The 12060-nt window shown below is 44.1% G+C and overlaps 2 protein-coding genes across 2 annotated transcripts; both read left to right on the forward strand.

Annotated features, from left to right (window-relative positions):
• The first annotated feature begins 1244 nt into the window (after positions 1-1244).
• cfap58 (cilia and flagella associated protein 58) lies at positions 1245-5871 on the forward strand. The gene is made up of 18 exons (XM_061299747.1): positions 1245-1317; positions 1504-1777; positions 1852-2000; positions 2081-2231; positions 2301-2495; positions 2583-2720; positions 2809-2968; positions 3089-3171; positions 3258-3449; positions 3536-3697; positions 3772-3918; positions 4019-4159; positions 4228-4451; positions 4523-4631; positions 4734-4838; positions 4922-5041; positions 5105-5229; positions 5394-5871. Exons 2-18 carry the CDS (start codon positions 1532-1534, stop codon positions 5494-5496), a joined length of 2550 nt encoding a protein of 849 aa, XP_061155731.1. The 5' UTR covers positions 1245-1317; positions 1504-1531; the 3' UTR covers positions 5497-5871.
• A 414-nt stretch (positions 5872-6285) lies between these two features.
• On the forward strand, positions 6286-11994 carry fez1 (fasciculation and elongation protein zeta 1 (zygin I)). The gene is made up of 10 exons (XM_061299483.1): positions 6286-6445; positions 7662-8022; positions 8857-8944; positions 9295-9381; positions 9445-9610; positions 9711-10039; positions 10587-10667; positions 10857-10932; positions 11004-11069; positions 11150-11994. The coding sequence occupies exons 2-10, from the start codon at positions 7691-7693 to the stop codon at positions 11164-11166; spliced, it is 1242 nt and encodes a 413-aa protein (XP_061155467.1). The 5' UTR covers positions 6286-6445; positions 7662-7690; the 3' UTR covers positions 11167-11994.
• Positions 11995-12060: the final 66 nt, after the last annotated feature.

The following is a 12060-nucleotide window of genomic DNA, read 5'->3' on the forward strand; positions in this document are numbered from 1 at the left end:
TTGCTTCTGAGACGTGACAGCATTACAAAGTGGCAAGCAAATATTAGAGCAAGGGCATTTTGATTTGAATACATCCTCATGACCAATTGCCTTTCTATTTGTGACTTTTTTTTTTTTTTTCCAAACTAATTCGGATATGCTCACCACATACATACCGTGATGAGGTCAATGAAAGAATTGGAAGTTGGAGTCTGTGCGCATCCAAAGCTCACCACTAGATGGAGACAGGTGTGCATAAAAAGTAAAGCATTAGAAGTCGTGAAAAAAGGACTTTTAACTCCCATCAACCAAAAAGGTGTATAATATTGTAGAGGAAAAAATCATTTTAAAAAATCATCATTCAATAAATATATAGTTGAATAGTTTTCTGAAGGTCAACTCCTATCTATTCATGAAAGCCAAACTTCAGTCTGAAAACTGTAGTTTGTGTTTTGTTTTCTTCATGTTAGGGTTTCCTTTGAATCCATAAGCCAAATGCAATACTACGGAAGAAGGACAAACTGTAGTTTGGTTTTCCTTTTTTGTTGTTGTTGTTGTTGTCACTGTCAAATGCTTTGAGTGTGCTTACAATAACTCAAACAACTCAGTACCTCAAAATGTCTCTTTGTGCGATTCATCCAGAAACGTAACAATCTATTCCAGTCTGTTCATTGGCTGAGAAATTCTTGCAAATTCTTTCTTTTTATAGATCTTCTTTGAGACATTTACAATTCTTGTTCACCCCAATGAATGAAAAATGGATTGAACTCAAACAAAGTGTCACTTGTTTTATTTGTCTTTTCAAATGTCTTGGTATGCTTGAACTGTAGTTGTAAATTCATACTGGTGTATATTACATCAATTTTTATTGATTAAAAAAAAAGTTTCCATTTTCCAAGACAATGTATGTTATTGCACAAAGGCAAAACACAACATCTCTCCACGTAAGAAGAGCGAGACCAGTCACAAAGTGAGCATTTCTTTCTGTTTTCCCACGCTAAGTCCATTTGAGGCTTGTCGAGTCCATGATCCACCAAAGTAACCAAAACTACAACGAAGGATTTCGCTCGACACGTCGCGTCAGTCATTTGATCAAGTGTGACATCAGAATGACTTCCTGAATATATTTGTATCGTCGATCTAATCTGCGATTAAAAAAGGAACATTTGAACTGGGGATTGAAATACCCCCTCAAAAAAACAACAACAATGAGTCACTTCCTGGTCGCCAACTTTCTCTCGCGAGATTTGTCGTTGCCTGGCAACCAACGTCAACTGGCCATCAACAGTCTTCGAAATGACACTAGGTGAATTTCCGCTCTTTGGCTCGTCAATCGCGGTAAGTCGTCTCGGGATTTAAAGCGTTTTATTACAAAATGGTCATTATTTACAATGAAGAGCAACATTTGATCCTTTTCGTTTCATTCGTCAACTTGACTACAGACATCTGGCTGAATATTTCCACCAAATTGTACAAAGGGATGGAGTGAAAAGCCAGATGTAAATATTGGGTTATTATTCACAGGTTGGAAATAAATCCAACAAGAGAAGACATGGCTGAATCATTGGAAGAGTTCCAGATGGTCCTCAGTGAGCTCACCGAGGAACCAAACATGGTCAAGATCCGTGTAGAATATGAGAAACTACTCAATGCCCTGACTAAGTCGTACAACAACGAGAAAAGGCTCATGAGCAAATGCAAGGAACTGAGTGCAGAGATGGCGTCAGCCTCCAACAAATTAGAAGCTTCCCGCAAGATTTCTCAAGATGACGAAACAACAATGACTTCACTCAAAACGGTACGTATAGCCTGAGTTCAATATTGTCCACGCATAGATTGACTCAGGTAACCCCGACCCAATCCCTTCCACAGGAATTAGATAAAGCTTGGAAAATGGTGGATAATGCCTACAATAAAGAGCAAGTCCATTTGGAGACAATCAAACATTTACAAGAAGAGGTTGCCAACTTAACACGGGTAGTAGAACAACTCAATATAGCCATTGCTAACCAAGATCAGAGGTGAGTCCAGCAAGCCATGGGTACAAATGCTAATGCTAAACGCTCCCACCGTGTGTTGATTTGAAAAAATGTCTTTTCAGCGATTTGCTGAAAATGATCGAAGACTTGACGAACGAGCGCGATCGCCTTCTGACAACCGTGGAGAGTCTCCGAGAGCAGCTGAGCATCACCAGTGCGGGCAAGCAGAAAGCAGAGACTCAAAGGGAGGATGCCTTGAACACCATTTCCCAGGCAGGTACACGGACGGACGGGGCGAAAAGGATTCCTATGAAACCAACTTGTTCCTTTCTCTCCATGTAGCTCCAACACGAGGTTCAGTTACAACAGAATGAGATTTCCCGTGAGCAGAGGTTTAAAGAGAAACTGGAAAAGGAGTTGAAGGAGATGTCCCTTGACTTGGAAGCAAAAGTTCGAGAGATCCAAACCATTGAAAAGGACTTCCAAACCTCCAAGGATGAGCAGCGGAGATTAGCGCAACAATTGAAAGCAATGAAGGTCATCTTCATCACAGACATCCATCCATCATTTCAGTGCTTCGATTTCGATGACAGCATGAATGAATGATTTCCCCCCCCCCAACAGTTTGCCTTTGATAAAATCACCAAAGATCTGGAGCTGTTGCAAAACAAAACCAACAAGCTGCAGCGCGACCGAGATCATCTCATATCGCTCAAAGAACACCACTTTTGGGAGAATCAGAAGAATTTAAACGAGATTAAGGTGCAGAGTACACATGAGCAACACGAGTTTTTTTGGTTTCTCTTCCTACTGCCTCTGTGTCATTCCTCATTCCTCCCACACCTGTCAGGTAAAAGATGAAACCATAAATCAGATGCGCCATGAGATTACCAAAGAACGAACATTGAAAGAGGCCGTCCAAAAGAAGTTGCGTGTGATGGAGGAACAGAAAGCGGACGTGGAAGTACAGAGAGGGATTCTGAAAACTCGGCTCACCGGTCTAGAGAAAGGTATGCGATGGGCTTTTGGAAAGGAAGCATGATGATGCATTGAGCTCAAGTATTCCACTGGTGAAGAAAAAGGAATGTGACCAAATGCCCAATCTACGGGCCCAACTTGTCCTTCTGCAGAGTATGAAGCCACAAAGAAGCAAATTGAAGCTGACAAGAAAATCATTGCTGACGTGACCAGGGAACGAGACATGTTGTCCAAGGTATTGTATGATTTGATTTTTTCGAAATCCCATCACACTTGAACCCTGTTGGTTCCTTTCCGTGTTTTGTCCATGCCCATCAAAAGAACGTGTCCAAAGCTACGGATGCGCTGGAGGAACAGCAGTGCATCGTGATAGAGCTCGAGACGGACAAAAGGGTGCTCCAACAAGAGATTAACGGTTACTGCGTGGATGGACAGAAATTGCGCAAGACCATCCAGGAGCTGGAAAAGGAACGGGACCGCTTCATCAATGACAACAACAACCTCTTGCAAAAGGCAGGTCATGTCTGAGAACCTCCTCTTTTATTATCGTCAAATGAATTCATTCCGTTTTTTTTTTGCTTTTGGTCTTGCTGGAAAAGGTGCAACAAAAAGTCAATGATCTTGAAACAAGCCAGATGGCAGTCCATAACTGGAAAAAGAGAGTGGCAGAGGAAGAGCTCAAGCTGCAAAGAAAAGAGGAACTCTTGGATTCTGTCATCACTGAAAGGAACCACTACGGCAAAAACCTCGTGGAAGCTCAGGCAAGAAGGATGGACCGGTTGTGCACTTGTTTGAAGCGCTTGTTTGATGGACGTGATGCTTCCACCCTACCCAGGATGAAATTGCAAAGTTGAAGATAAAGAATAGGGCCATGAACACCCAGAATAGTCAGTTGAAGGAGGAGATAGAAGCAAAAGAGTCCACTATCCACAAAGAACAGGCGCACCACAAGCGCTTAGGGCGAGATAATGACAATCTCAAGGTACCACATAGATATATCGTTTATATTCATTTCCCTTTTTAAAAATCGATTATTTATCATTCCTTTATTCTTCCCTCATGCCGCTGTTTGAACATTCCAGGGCCAGATGAAAACAATAACACTGCAACTGGAGGAAGAAATTCGACGTGTCGAGAATCAGAAAGCGGAACAAGAACGACTTCAGACAATCATAACTGACAAGCAGATGGAATACATGCAACTGAAAAAGCTCATTGATCAAGTAAGAGCTCAAGCCTACGTGGCGTGAATTGCAGCTCCACATCCATCCACTTTTGCTGCCATTTCCAGGTGATCAGGGAACGGGACAACTTGGGGAAGCAGCTGCTAAAACGCGATGACGAACGAGCTCTGTTGTACGAGAAGATTAAGATCCAGCAATCCATCATATGCAAGAGGGACTTTCACCACAATCAGAAGCTGGAAGACATCCGACTCCTCAAATTGGAAATCAAGAGGATCAGGCGGGAAAAGATTATCTTGGACAAGGCTGTACCCAACGCGGACGATCTTAAGTACGAAGAAAGGAAATCGGTGCTTGGAGACTCTTTCTTTCTTCTCTTCGGAACTAATTGTGTCTTTGTAGACGAGAGTTGTTTGCCCTGCAAAGGGAACTGGCCAGAGAAAGGACGAGGAACGGTGTCCTCGAGGAACAGCTGAACCCCATCAATATTCACAGATGGAGGCGACTGGAGGTAAGTCCATCCAAACGTTATTGCCAATCCGATCCACGTTCATGGTCGGCGCGTGGAAAATGGCGAAAGCATTAACCCCTGTGAAATGATTGTCGCCGACAGGGTAGTGACCCCTGCAAGTATGAGCTGATCCAGAAGGTTCATACTTTACAGAGAAGACTTATCAATAAGACGGAAGACTATGAAGAGCAAGAATTCTTATTGCAGGTGTCGTGATGATTCGGATGATTTGATTTCCCTCAGTCTTGGATTGATTCCAATGCAAATGTCATTGTCTGTTTTTGTCACAGGAAAAGGAGAAGCTCTACGTCGAACTGCAGCAACTCTTGGCTCGGCAGCCGGGCACCGAAGCGCTTGAGCAGCTTCAGCATTGCCAGTGGACGTTGAGGGAAAGGACCAAAAAGTTCATGGTAAGTTTCTCTTTCAGATACCACCGTTGGCTTTGGAAACATCTCCTTTGATTCATTCCACAGGCACTGACTGCAGAGGTGAGAGTGCTGGATTCCAAGTTGAACGAGTACAAAAGTGAGAATCAAAAGTTGATCAACGAGATGGCCGACCTCAAGAAGAAATATTTCAATCAGAAAAAGCTACAAAGGTGAGCTCTGATGAATCCAGATTGGCCTAATTCAGATCTGCAGGCCTTTGACGGACCTTTGATCAGTCTGATGTCAGTTCCAAACTAAGCAAATGTTCATCTCTGTTCTTGCTTTTTATTTGGTTTCTCTTTTAATTATTACTTGCTGTGTCTCATCATCTCAGTGACAAGTCCAAAAGCAAGGGGGAACAGTTGGTGCTACCTCAGCTCATCAACAAGCCACAATACTCTGGTGGAGGTTTCAAGTTTGATGACCTTTTCAGATGATCAATCAACACTTGATTTGTTTCAAACATACTGAGTGGAGGTGACGATCACAAAAGTACGCTTTTTTCTCAGGAAGTGACCATTGTCAGCTGCCTTCAAACATAACGTTACATCTGAAGCGCTTGAATATCCAGGGAGAGTGGAAAAGAAAGAAATCTTGAAAGCATTATAAGAATATTTTTTAGAGCTATTTTTAGGACTCATTTGACATTTTTGGTGTGTGTGTGTTTCCTAGCACGCAACTGTACAAGTGTGTTCTTACATGCGGAGGGAGCTTTGTGTATTTTGATTTAAAGTACGCACAAGATTAATTGACAGCTTTCTTCTGAGCCATTTGAAATAATTGTCATGAAATAAAGATCCTCGTTGATGGTGCCTCACGATTTGCTGCTATTTTTAGATTTGAAATCCTATTTTGGACCGATTATTTCTTGACTTGTTTTTTTTAATGGAATTGAAATGTATGCTATGGGGGAAAGCGACAGCTACAAAGATGCAAAGTGATGGAATGAAAAATGAGCATGGGTGAGGAACATCATAAAGAGCTGCAATCCTTTTATATTGAAGCTTGGATTGATGTGCTGCACCATCCATCCCCTTCCCCCCGACCGAGCCTGCCTCATGAATATGTGAGCATGAACGCTTGCGTTGACAGACAAAGGGGAGAGAGAGAGATGCTGGCAAGGAAAGAGCAGAGCAAGGGAGGGGAGGGGCTGAGCTGATGTCATGTTTGCTGCGCAGGCGCTGCATGAGCTGGGCTGGCTGGATGGATGGCAAAACAAGGGACTGGGACGGACGGACAGAAGGAAGGAGGGAGCACACATAAGGGGGGCTGAGGGAGGGAAAGGATACGGAAGGATCTTAAAGCCATTTCCTTTCTTTTTCACTCCCATTTGAATGTAGCATCCCTTCATTGGTGACAGGAACATCACGTCCACATCCACTGCAGGTAAGCAAGCATCAGTGTGATATTCCTTTCACCATGACCGAGCCACCGACCAGGCGGGCAGGCAGGCGGGCGGGCCCCTCGTGATTGGGATGCTTGTCTTGCATCGCCATCTTTTCATAAGGGGGCTTGTATTCATCATTTCCTCCATCTTTTATTCCTCAATTCTTGCTTCTCTTCTCTCCCTCCCCCCACATTCCTTTTTTTCCCCCCTCCCCGATGAGCTGATGACATACACTTGCTTGTCATCCATTAGTAGCTTGGAGTCTCCCTCTGCATACAAGGTGGAATCCATCTTAGGTGTTCTTAGGCATTGTGGGGGGGGCGAATAAAATAGATAATAAAAATAATATCAAAATAATATAACAATAATAATGATAACATCAAATCAATGGTCCCGGTGATTGTAAGCCAACTGTCAATCCCTGTGGATCCGATTCTCACTTAGTAAAGGTTGGATGGAAATCTACTGACACGCATTCAAGGCACACATTAGATACCACAGACATGTGCGTCGTATTCACTGTTTCCAATCCTTATGTAGAAATTTGAAACATTTTTGACTCATTCATATCAAACAGAGCTGGCTGAAACGAAAGTTCTTTGCAAACTGTTTCTTCTGAATTCATGATTCATTGGCCTTTCATCTAACAATAAGAAATGACCTGATGAGGAAGCTTGATTTTGCAATATAAGCACGATAACACTCCCCATAGAAATAGAATCTCTTTTTATAGAATATGTATTTTGACAAATCCGTTTCTAATGGCGTGAAGGTACTTCATTAGCACGAAAGCCAATTTATCGGATTCCCTTTGGGACACGCTTCCCTTCTGGTCCATCCTCTTCCATTACCTCTTTGTCTAGACAACACTGTGCCATTTCTCATTCGCTTTGGAAAGACAGGCTTCCGTTAAATGACCGTGACAGAGAAAGAATTCATTTGGCGAGAACTGATCAAAATAGAAACAGGACAGCTGGTGAAAGACGGACAACTTTGTATTACTCAGATTTAAGATTAAGCCTCATCCCGCTTTACTGACTTCAATTCTCTTAGCCATAGCTAACGTGAGATAAGGTGGCATCGACGCTACAGTAAGGAACCTTGGAGCAACATGACTTGTATCGTCCTAGCATGAAGAGAATGAGATTCTCATATGTATCTGCCGTCATTAAAAGAGCAAAGCTAGCGATGGTGACTCGACTTGTCTCTCAACAGCTTTTGGAGTCCGAAAGTGAGGGGATACCATGGAAGCCCCTCTCGTGTGTTTGGATGAGGAGTTTGAGGACCTCCGGCCTTGCCGTACGGATGAGTATGACCGCCCGGCGGTGCTCAAGCACCCCTCTTACACCACCACCACCACCGTGGTCCCGCTGGTCTCCATCACCCGAGAGGACTTCTCTGAGCTGGAGAACTTTTCCGAGATGATGAGCTTCAAGTCTATGGAGGACCTGGTCAACGAGTTTGATGAGAAACTCAACGTCTGCTTCCACAATTACAACACCAAGACCGAGGGCCTGGCGCCGATACGCAACCAGTCGCAAAACCAAGAGGAGGAGGAGCGCCTCCGGGATGAAGAGTGAGTCGTTCTTCAGATCTAGTGACGAGTCCGTTACAGCCAACGAGTATCTTAGTCTTAAAGCTTCTAAAAATGGCCGTGAGTCAAAAAGTCAGGAGGAAGATTACACGGTGAATTATTCATCAGTGTGCAGCGTTGTGTGCTTTCCTTGTCTTTGGCCCTGCCCTATCAAGAGTCAAGAGTTCCTGCCCTGCCCTGCCTTGCCCTGCGGCAAGCGTGTGTCGTCACACTGTGCAGTGGGCTATTCGGATTAAGAATAGCCTTGTTGTGGGCACAAGGAGAAAGAAAAACGCTAAATGAACGTGACTTATTGAATTTTCAAGCGGGGCTCAGATGAGAGCTGAGCAGGTTATGGACTGCAAACCTATGAATAAATAGACAATATAATTCAAAGCTTTTTAAGAGAAAGTGCATGCCACCACCGTGCTTCCAGAGTGTGTCATGAGTCGAATAATGTCCACTATGTGAGCGAGCTGAGCGTGGGCAGCACCAAGCCGGTCCTGAAACGCCCTCTGAGTAGAGGAAAGAAAAAAAAACTGCAAAACAAAGGCTGTTTCTCTCCCAGTTGATGTCATTCCTCCTCAAACACAGGACAAGAGAATCCGCTGGCTGGCACAAGTTTTTGTGAGCGCTATTCAATCGATTTCTCCATTTCGAGCAATTTTGCAATGTTTATTTTATTCACGTGCTTGGTTCTTTTGCAGCCCACGGCTCTGCTCCAATGCAAAAGTTACATTTGTTTGAATTTTGATTGAGAAAAGAGCTTCATGGACAAAAGTAGAAAACAAAGCTTGAAATATTCACTTTGCTGTCTTTTTTCCTGTTGCGTTGCAGTGTGTGGGATGCTCTAACTGACAATTACATTGCTGCATGGGACGGTCCAGACTCGGAAGGATTCAACGCCAATTTTTCTGACAAAGAGGTAGGCAGCCGGCCGGCACTCACATTCACACTGAGTGGAAAGTCAAACTATTCCAAAAACTACCATCCATTCATGAAATAATTCAATTCATCAAATGTTTCATTGATTCAATTAACTCAATCTTTTTTTTATGAATGTATTATCAAGCAAATCAAGAAATGAATACATTGAAATGGTTTCAAGCGAATCCATAACATTTGACAAAAATTGCTGGTCGAATTAGAATTCAATGGATGACAAATACCCCAATGGGGAAATAATGCCTATTTTACCGGTAAACAGGATATCACATTTCAATTGGAATCTCATGTCAACCACTTTCGCTCTTTCTCCAACTTGTGTTTCTCCAGATCCACGAAAAAGAGGAGGAAGAAATGAATGAGAAGAACGACAATGCCAATTGTCTGAACGAAGAGCCTCTCATCACAGCAGATCAGGTTTGCATCCTTTCGATGCATTCAAATGATCAGCGGAGCTAAACCCAAGTATCCTCCTTCTAGGTCATTGAGGAGATAGCAGAGATGATGGAAAACTCCCCGGACCCCGGTGAAACCGAGGAAGAGGACGAGGAGGAGAGCAGTCGTTGCTCCTCCAGGACTCAGCCTTCCCTGCTGGAGGAGATCCGACAACTGTCCCGAGCCTCGAACAACAACTGCTCTTATGAAGGTTTGCAAGGCCTTTCCAATCATCCATTAGCCTCCTTCTAAGGCAAATAAAAAGTAAAAAAGTCCTCCTTTCCTCCCCCATCTCCCGCTCCATTCTGCAGGCCTGAGTCTGATGCCCGGCTCCACGCTAGTGGAACTCTTGCACCGCGTGGAAGCCGCCATCCGAGAGTACTCGGAGGAACTGGTCAGTCAGCTGGCACGGCGCGACGAGCTGGAGTTTGAGAAAGAGGTGAAGAACACCTTCATCGGTGCCCTGATGGACGTGCAGAATAGGCAGAAGGAGCAGCGAGATAATAGCAAGCGCCGACGCCGGGACAAAGCTTTGAGCCTGCAGGGAGGAGTGGCTCTGGTGCCGGTGCCGGCGCCGGCCAACGCGGCCCATACTGGCACCGCTGCTCGTGCCGACAAGACGCCGAGCATGCCCGTCAAGGTAAGCAACATTGAAACTATTTGTGTTTTGCTCACACCTTGTATTTGGACATGATTCATTCAACTCAACTCATTCCAATTTTAAACCGTACAGGCTCATCATGTAAAAAATCCGATAGATCAATCTTTTTTATATTCATATAGATATTTGTCATATGGTTCTTTGTCATTCCACATTCATCCAGCATTTCTGCATTCACACTAATTTCTCCATAAAAGGCCATGATTCTTAAATCTCTATATTGTGTGTCATGTCGATGGAAATGTTCTCATTGAATACTTGCGTTAGAGGAACGTGAAAGCAGACTGCGGGTTCCTTTCTGATCAAATGTCCGTGGAAATGTTCTCATCGAATACTTGCGGAACGTGAAAGCAGACTGAGCGCCTGTGATAATGCATCTCAAGGCCATTAGCGGATCTTCCAGGAATGATGTAGGAGACATTTCCGGAGAGCAAACAACTTAATGGCTTCTCCTGCTGTGCAAAGCAAAACATCACGACTGGACCTCATTCGACGCTGACTATGTCTGAATTGTGTTGACCTGCAGCGCTTCAGTATGGAGGGACTATCCAACATCCTTCAGACGGGCATAAGACAGACTTTTGGAAGCACAGGCAATGAGAAACAGGTAGCAGCCATAATGGCCATCCTTTTCAAATGAAACATTTCAGCCTCAAATGGATTGATATGAAATCCATTGAAATAATCAGATTCAAGTTTGTATTTGGATCTCCTTCGATCCCAATATCAGAAGTGCCAAATGATGCCAAATGATTTGGATGGAAACGACTAAATGATCCCTTCCCCCTATTTCTAGTATCTGAACACAGTCATTCCTTATGAGAAGAAAAGCAGCCCACCCTCTGTTGACGACCTGCAGATGCTAACAAAAAGTAAGTTCCTGCGAAAAGACTCTTTTGTATTTATTGCAAACATGTCCCCCCCCCCCCCCCCCCCCATGTAGTTCTTTTTGCCATCAAAGAAGACAGCGAGAAGGTGCCTACGCTGCTAACTGACTACATATTAAAAGGTACAAGAACATGGATTTTAAAAGTAGCCCATGAGAAATAGGACATTTCCAATATGACTAATTGAGCTCTCCTTCTGCAGTTTTGTGTCCTACCTAAAGCTTGGTACCGGCAGTCAGGCGGGCAGTCAGTCAGTCAGTCAGTCAGTCCGACAGGCAGGCAGGCAGGGGCGGGGCCACGGTGTGAACTCCTCCTTTTCCCGCTGGCCTGCTCGCAGCATGACCCTTCTCCTCATCGGTGGCTATTCCGCCGCCGCCGCCACCGCAACAAACATCAACCTTCTATTCACCTCACCTATGACGATTGCTTCTTGCTGAGCTCATCCTCGCACTTAATCATGCTTTAGCCTGCCACTGAAATATTTCAAGCGGGACGGCCAGATCCCTCCCTCTTTTAAAGGACTTCACTCATGGAGCATGACACACACACACACACACTCACACACAACATGGTGTTTCTGCATTGTATTCCTCTGTTTTCCTTCTTCTTTATTCCAGTCATGAGAGTACATTGCATTGATAAATGCCGCCACCACCCCGAGCTGTATTGTTTCAATTTCTTTGACTACATAAGCCATGCACTGTTTTCTGATCACTGTAGCGGACGGAATGAAAGAGAAAGCCATCAAGTCAGGTGCAGTGCATTCTTTCGTAGCTTTTCTAATCTCTTTTCATTTGTCTCAAACATTTGATAGAAACGGATTTTTCTACTTTGATTTGATGTCGCCAGAGTGACAGCTGCTGCTGCTGCTGCTGCTGCTGCTGCTGCTGCTGTGTATTCCGTATTAATCCGTCCGTCCGTCCGTCCACAGTTGACCTTGGCTAGCGAGCCACCCTTGGTCAATTAAGGTGCACACATTGGCATATGTGATGTGTAAATGAATCTTACATTGTTAAATTGCAAATTCTAATAAACATGCTACCCTAATCCAAGTGGTGCGCAGTCTATTTATTATACGTGACCTGCTTCACGCCTCACCATACAGGAGGATAA

Source organism: Syngnathus typhle, linkage group LG15, assembly GCF_033458585.1.
Source record: "Syngnathus typhle isolate RoL2023-S1 ecotype Sweden linkage group LG15, RoL_Styp_1.0, whole genome shotgun sequence".
Classification (NCBI taxonomy): domain Eukaryota; kingdom Metazoa; phylum Chordata; class Actinopteri; order Syngnathiformes; family Syngnathidae; genus Syngnathus; species Syngnathus typhle.

Excerpts from the sequence above, each read along its gene's own strand:
- cfap58 (XM_061299747.1), top strand. The coding sequence starts at position 1,532 with ATGGCTGAATCATTGGAAGAGTTCCAGATGGTCCTCAGTGAGCTCACC. Across the intron at positions 3,172-3,257 it reads AACGAGACATGTTGTCCAAG|AACGTGTCCAAAGCTACGGA; the intron begins GTATTGTATGAT and ends GCCCATCAAAAG. Across the intron at positions 5,042-5,104 it reads AAAGGACCAAAAAGTTCATG|GCACTGACTGCAGAGGTGAG; the intron begins GTAAGTTTCTCT and ends TTCATTCCACAG.
- fez1 (XM_061299483.1), top strand. The coding sequence starts at position 7,691 with ATGGAAGCCCCTCTCGTGTGTTTGGATGAGGAGTTTGAGGACCTCCGG. Across the intron at positions 9,382-9,444 it reads CTCTCATCACAGCAGATCAG|GTCATTGAGGAGATAGCAGA; the intron begins GTTTGCATCCTT and ends TCCTCCTTCTAG. Across the intron at positions 9,611-9,710 it reads CAACAACTGCTCTTATGAAG|GCCTGAGTCTGATGCCCGGC; the intron begins GTTTGCAAGGCC and ends TCCATTCTGCAG.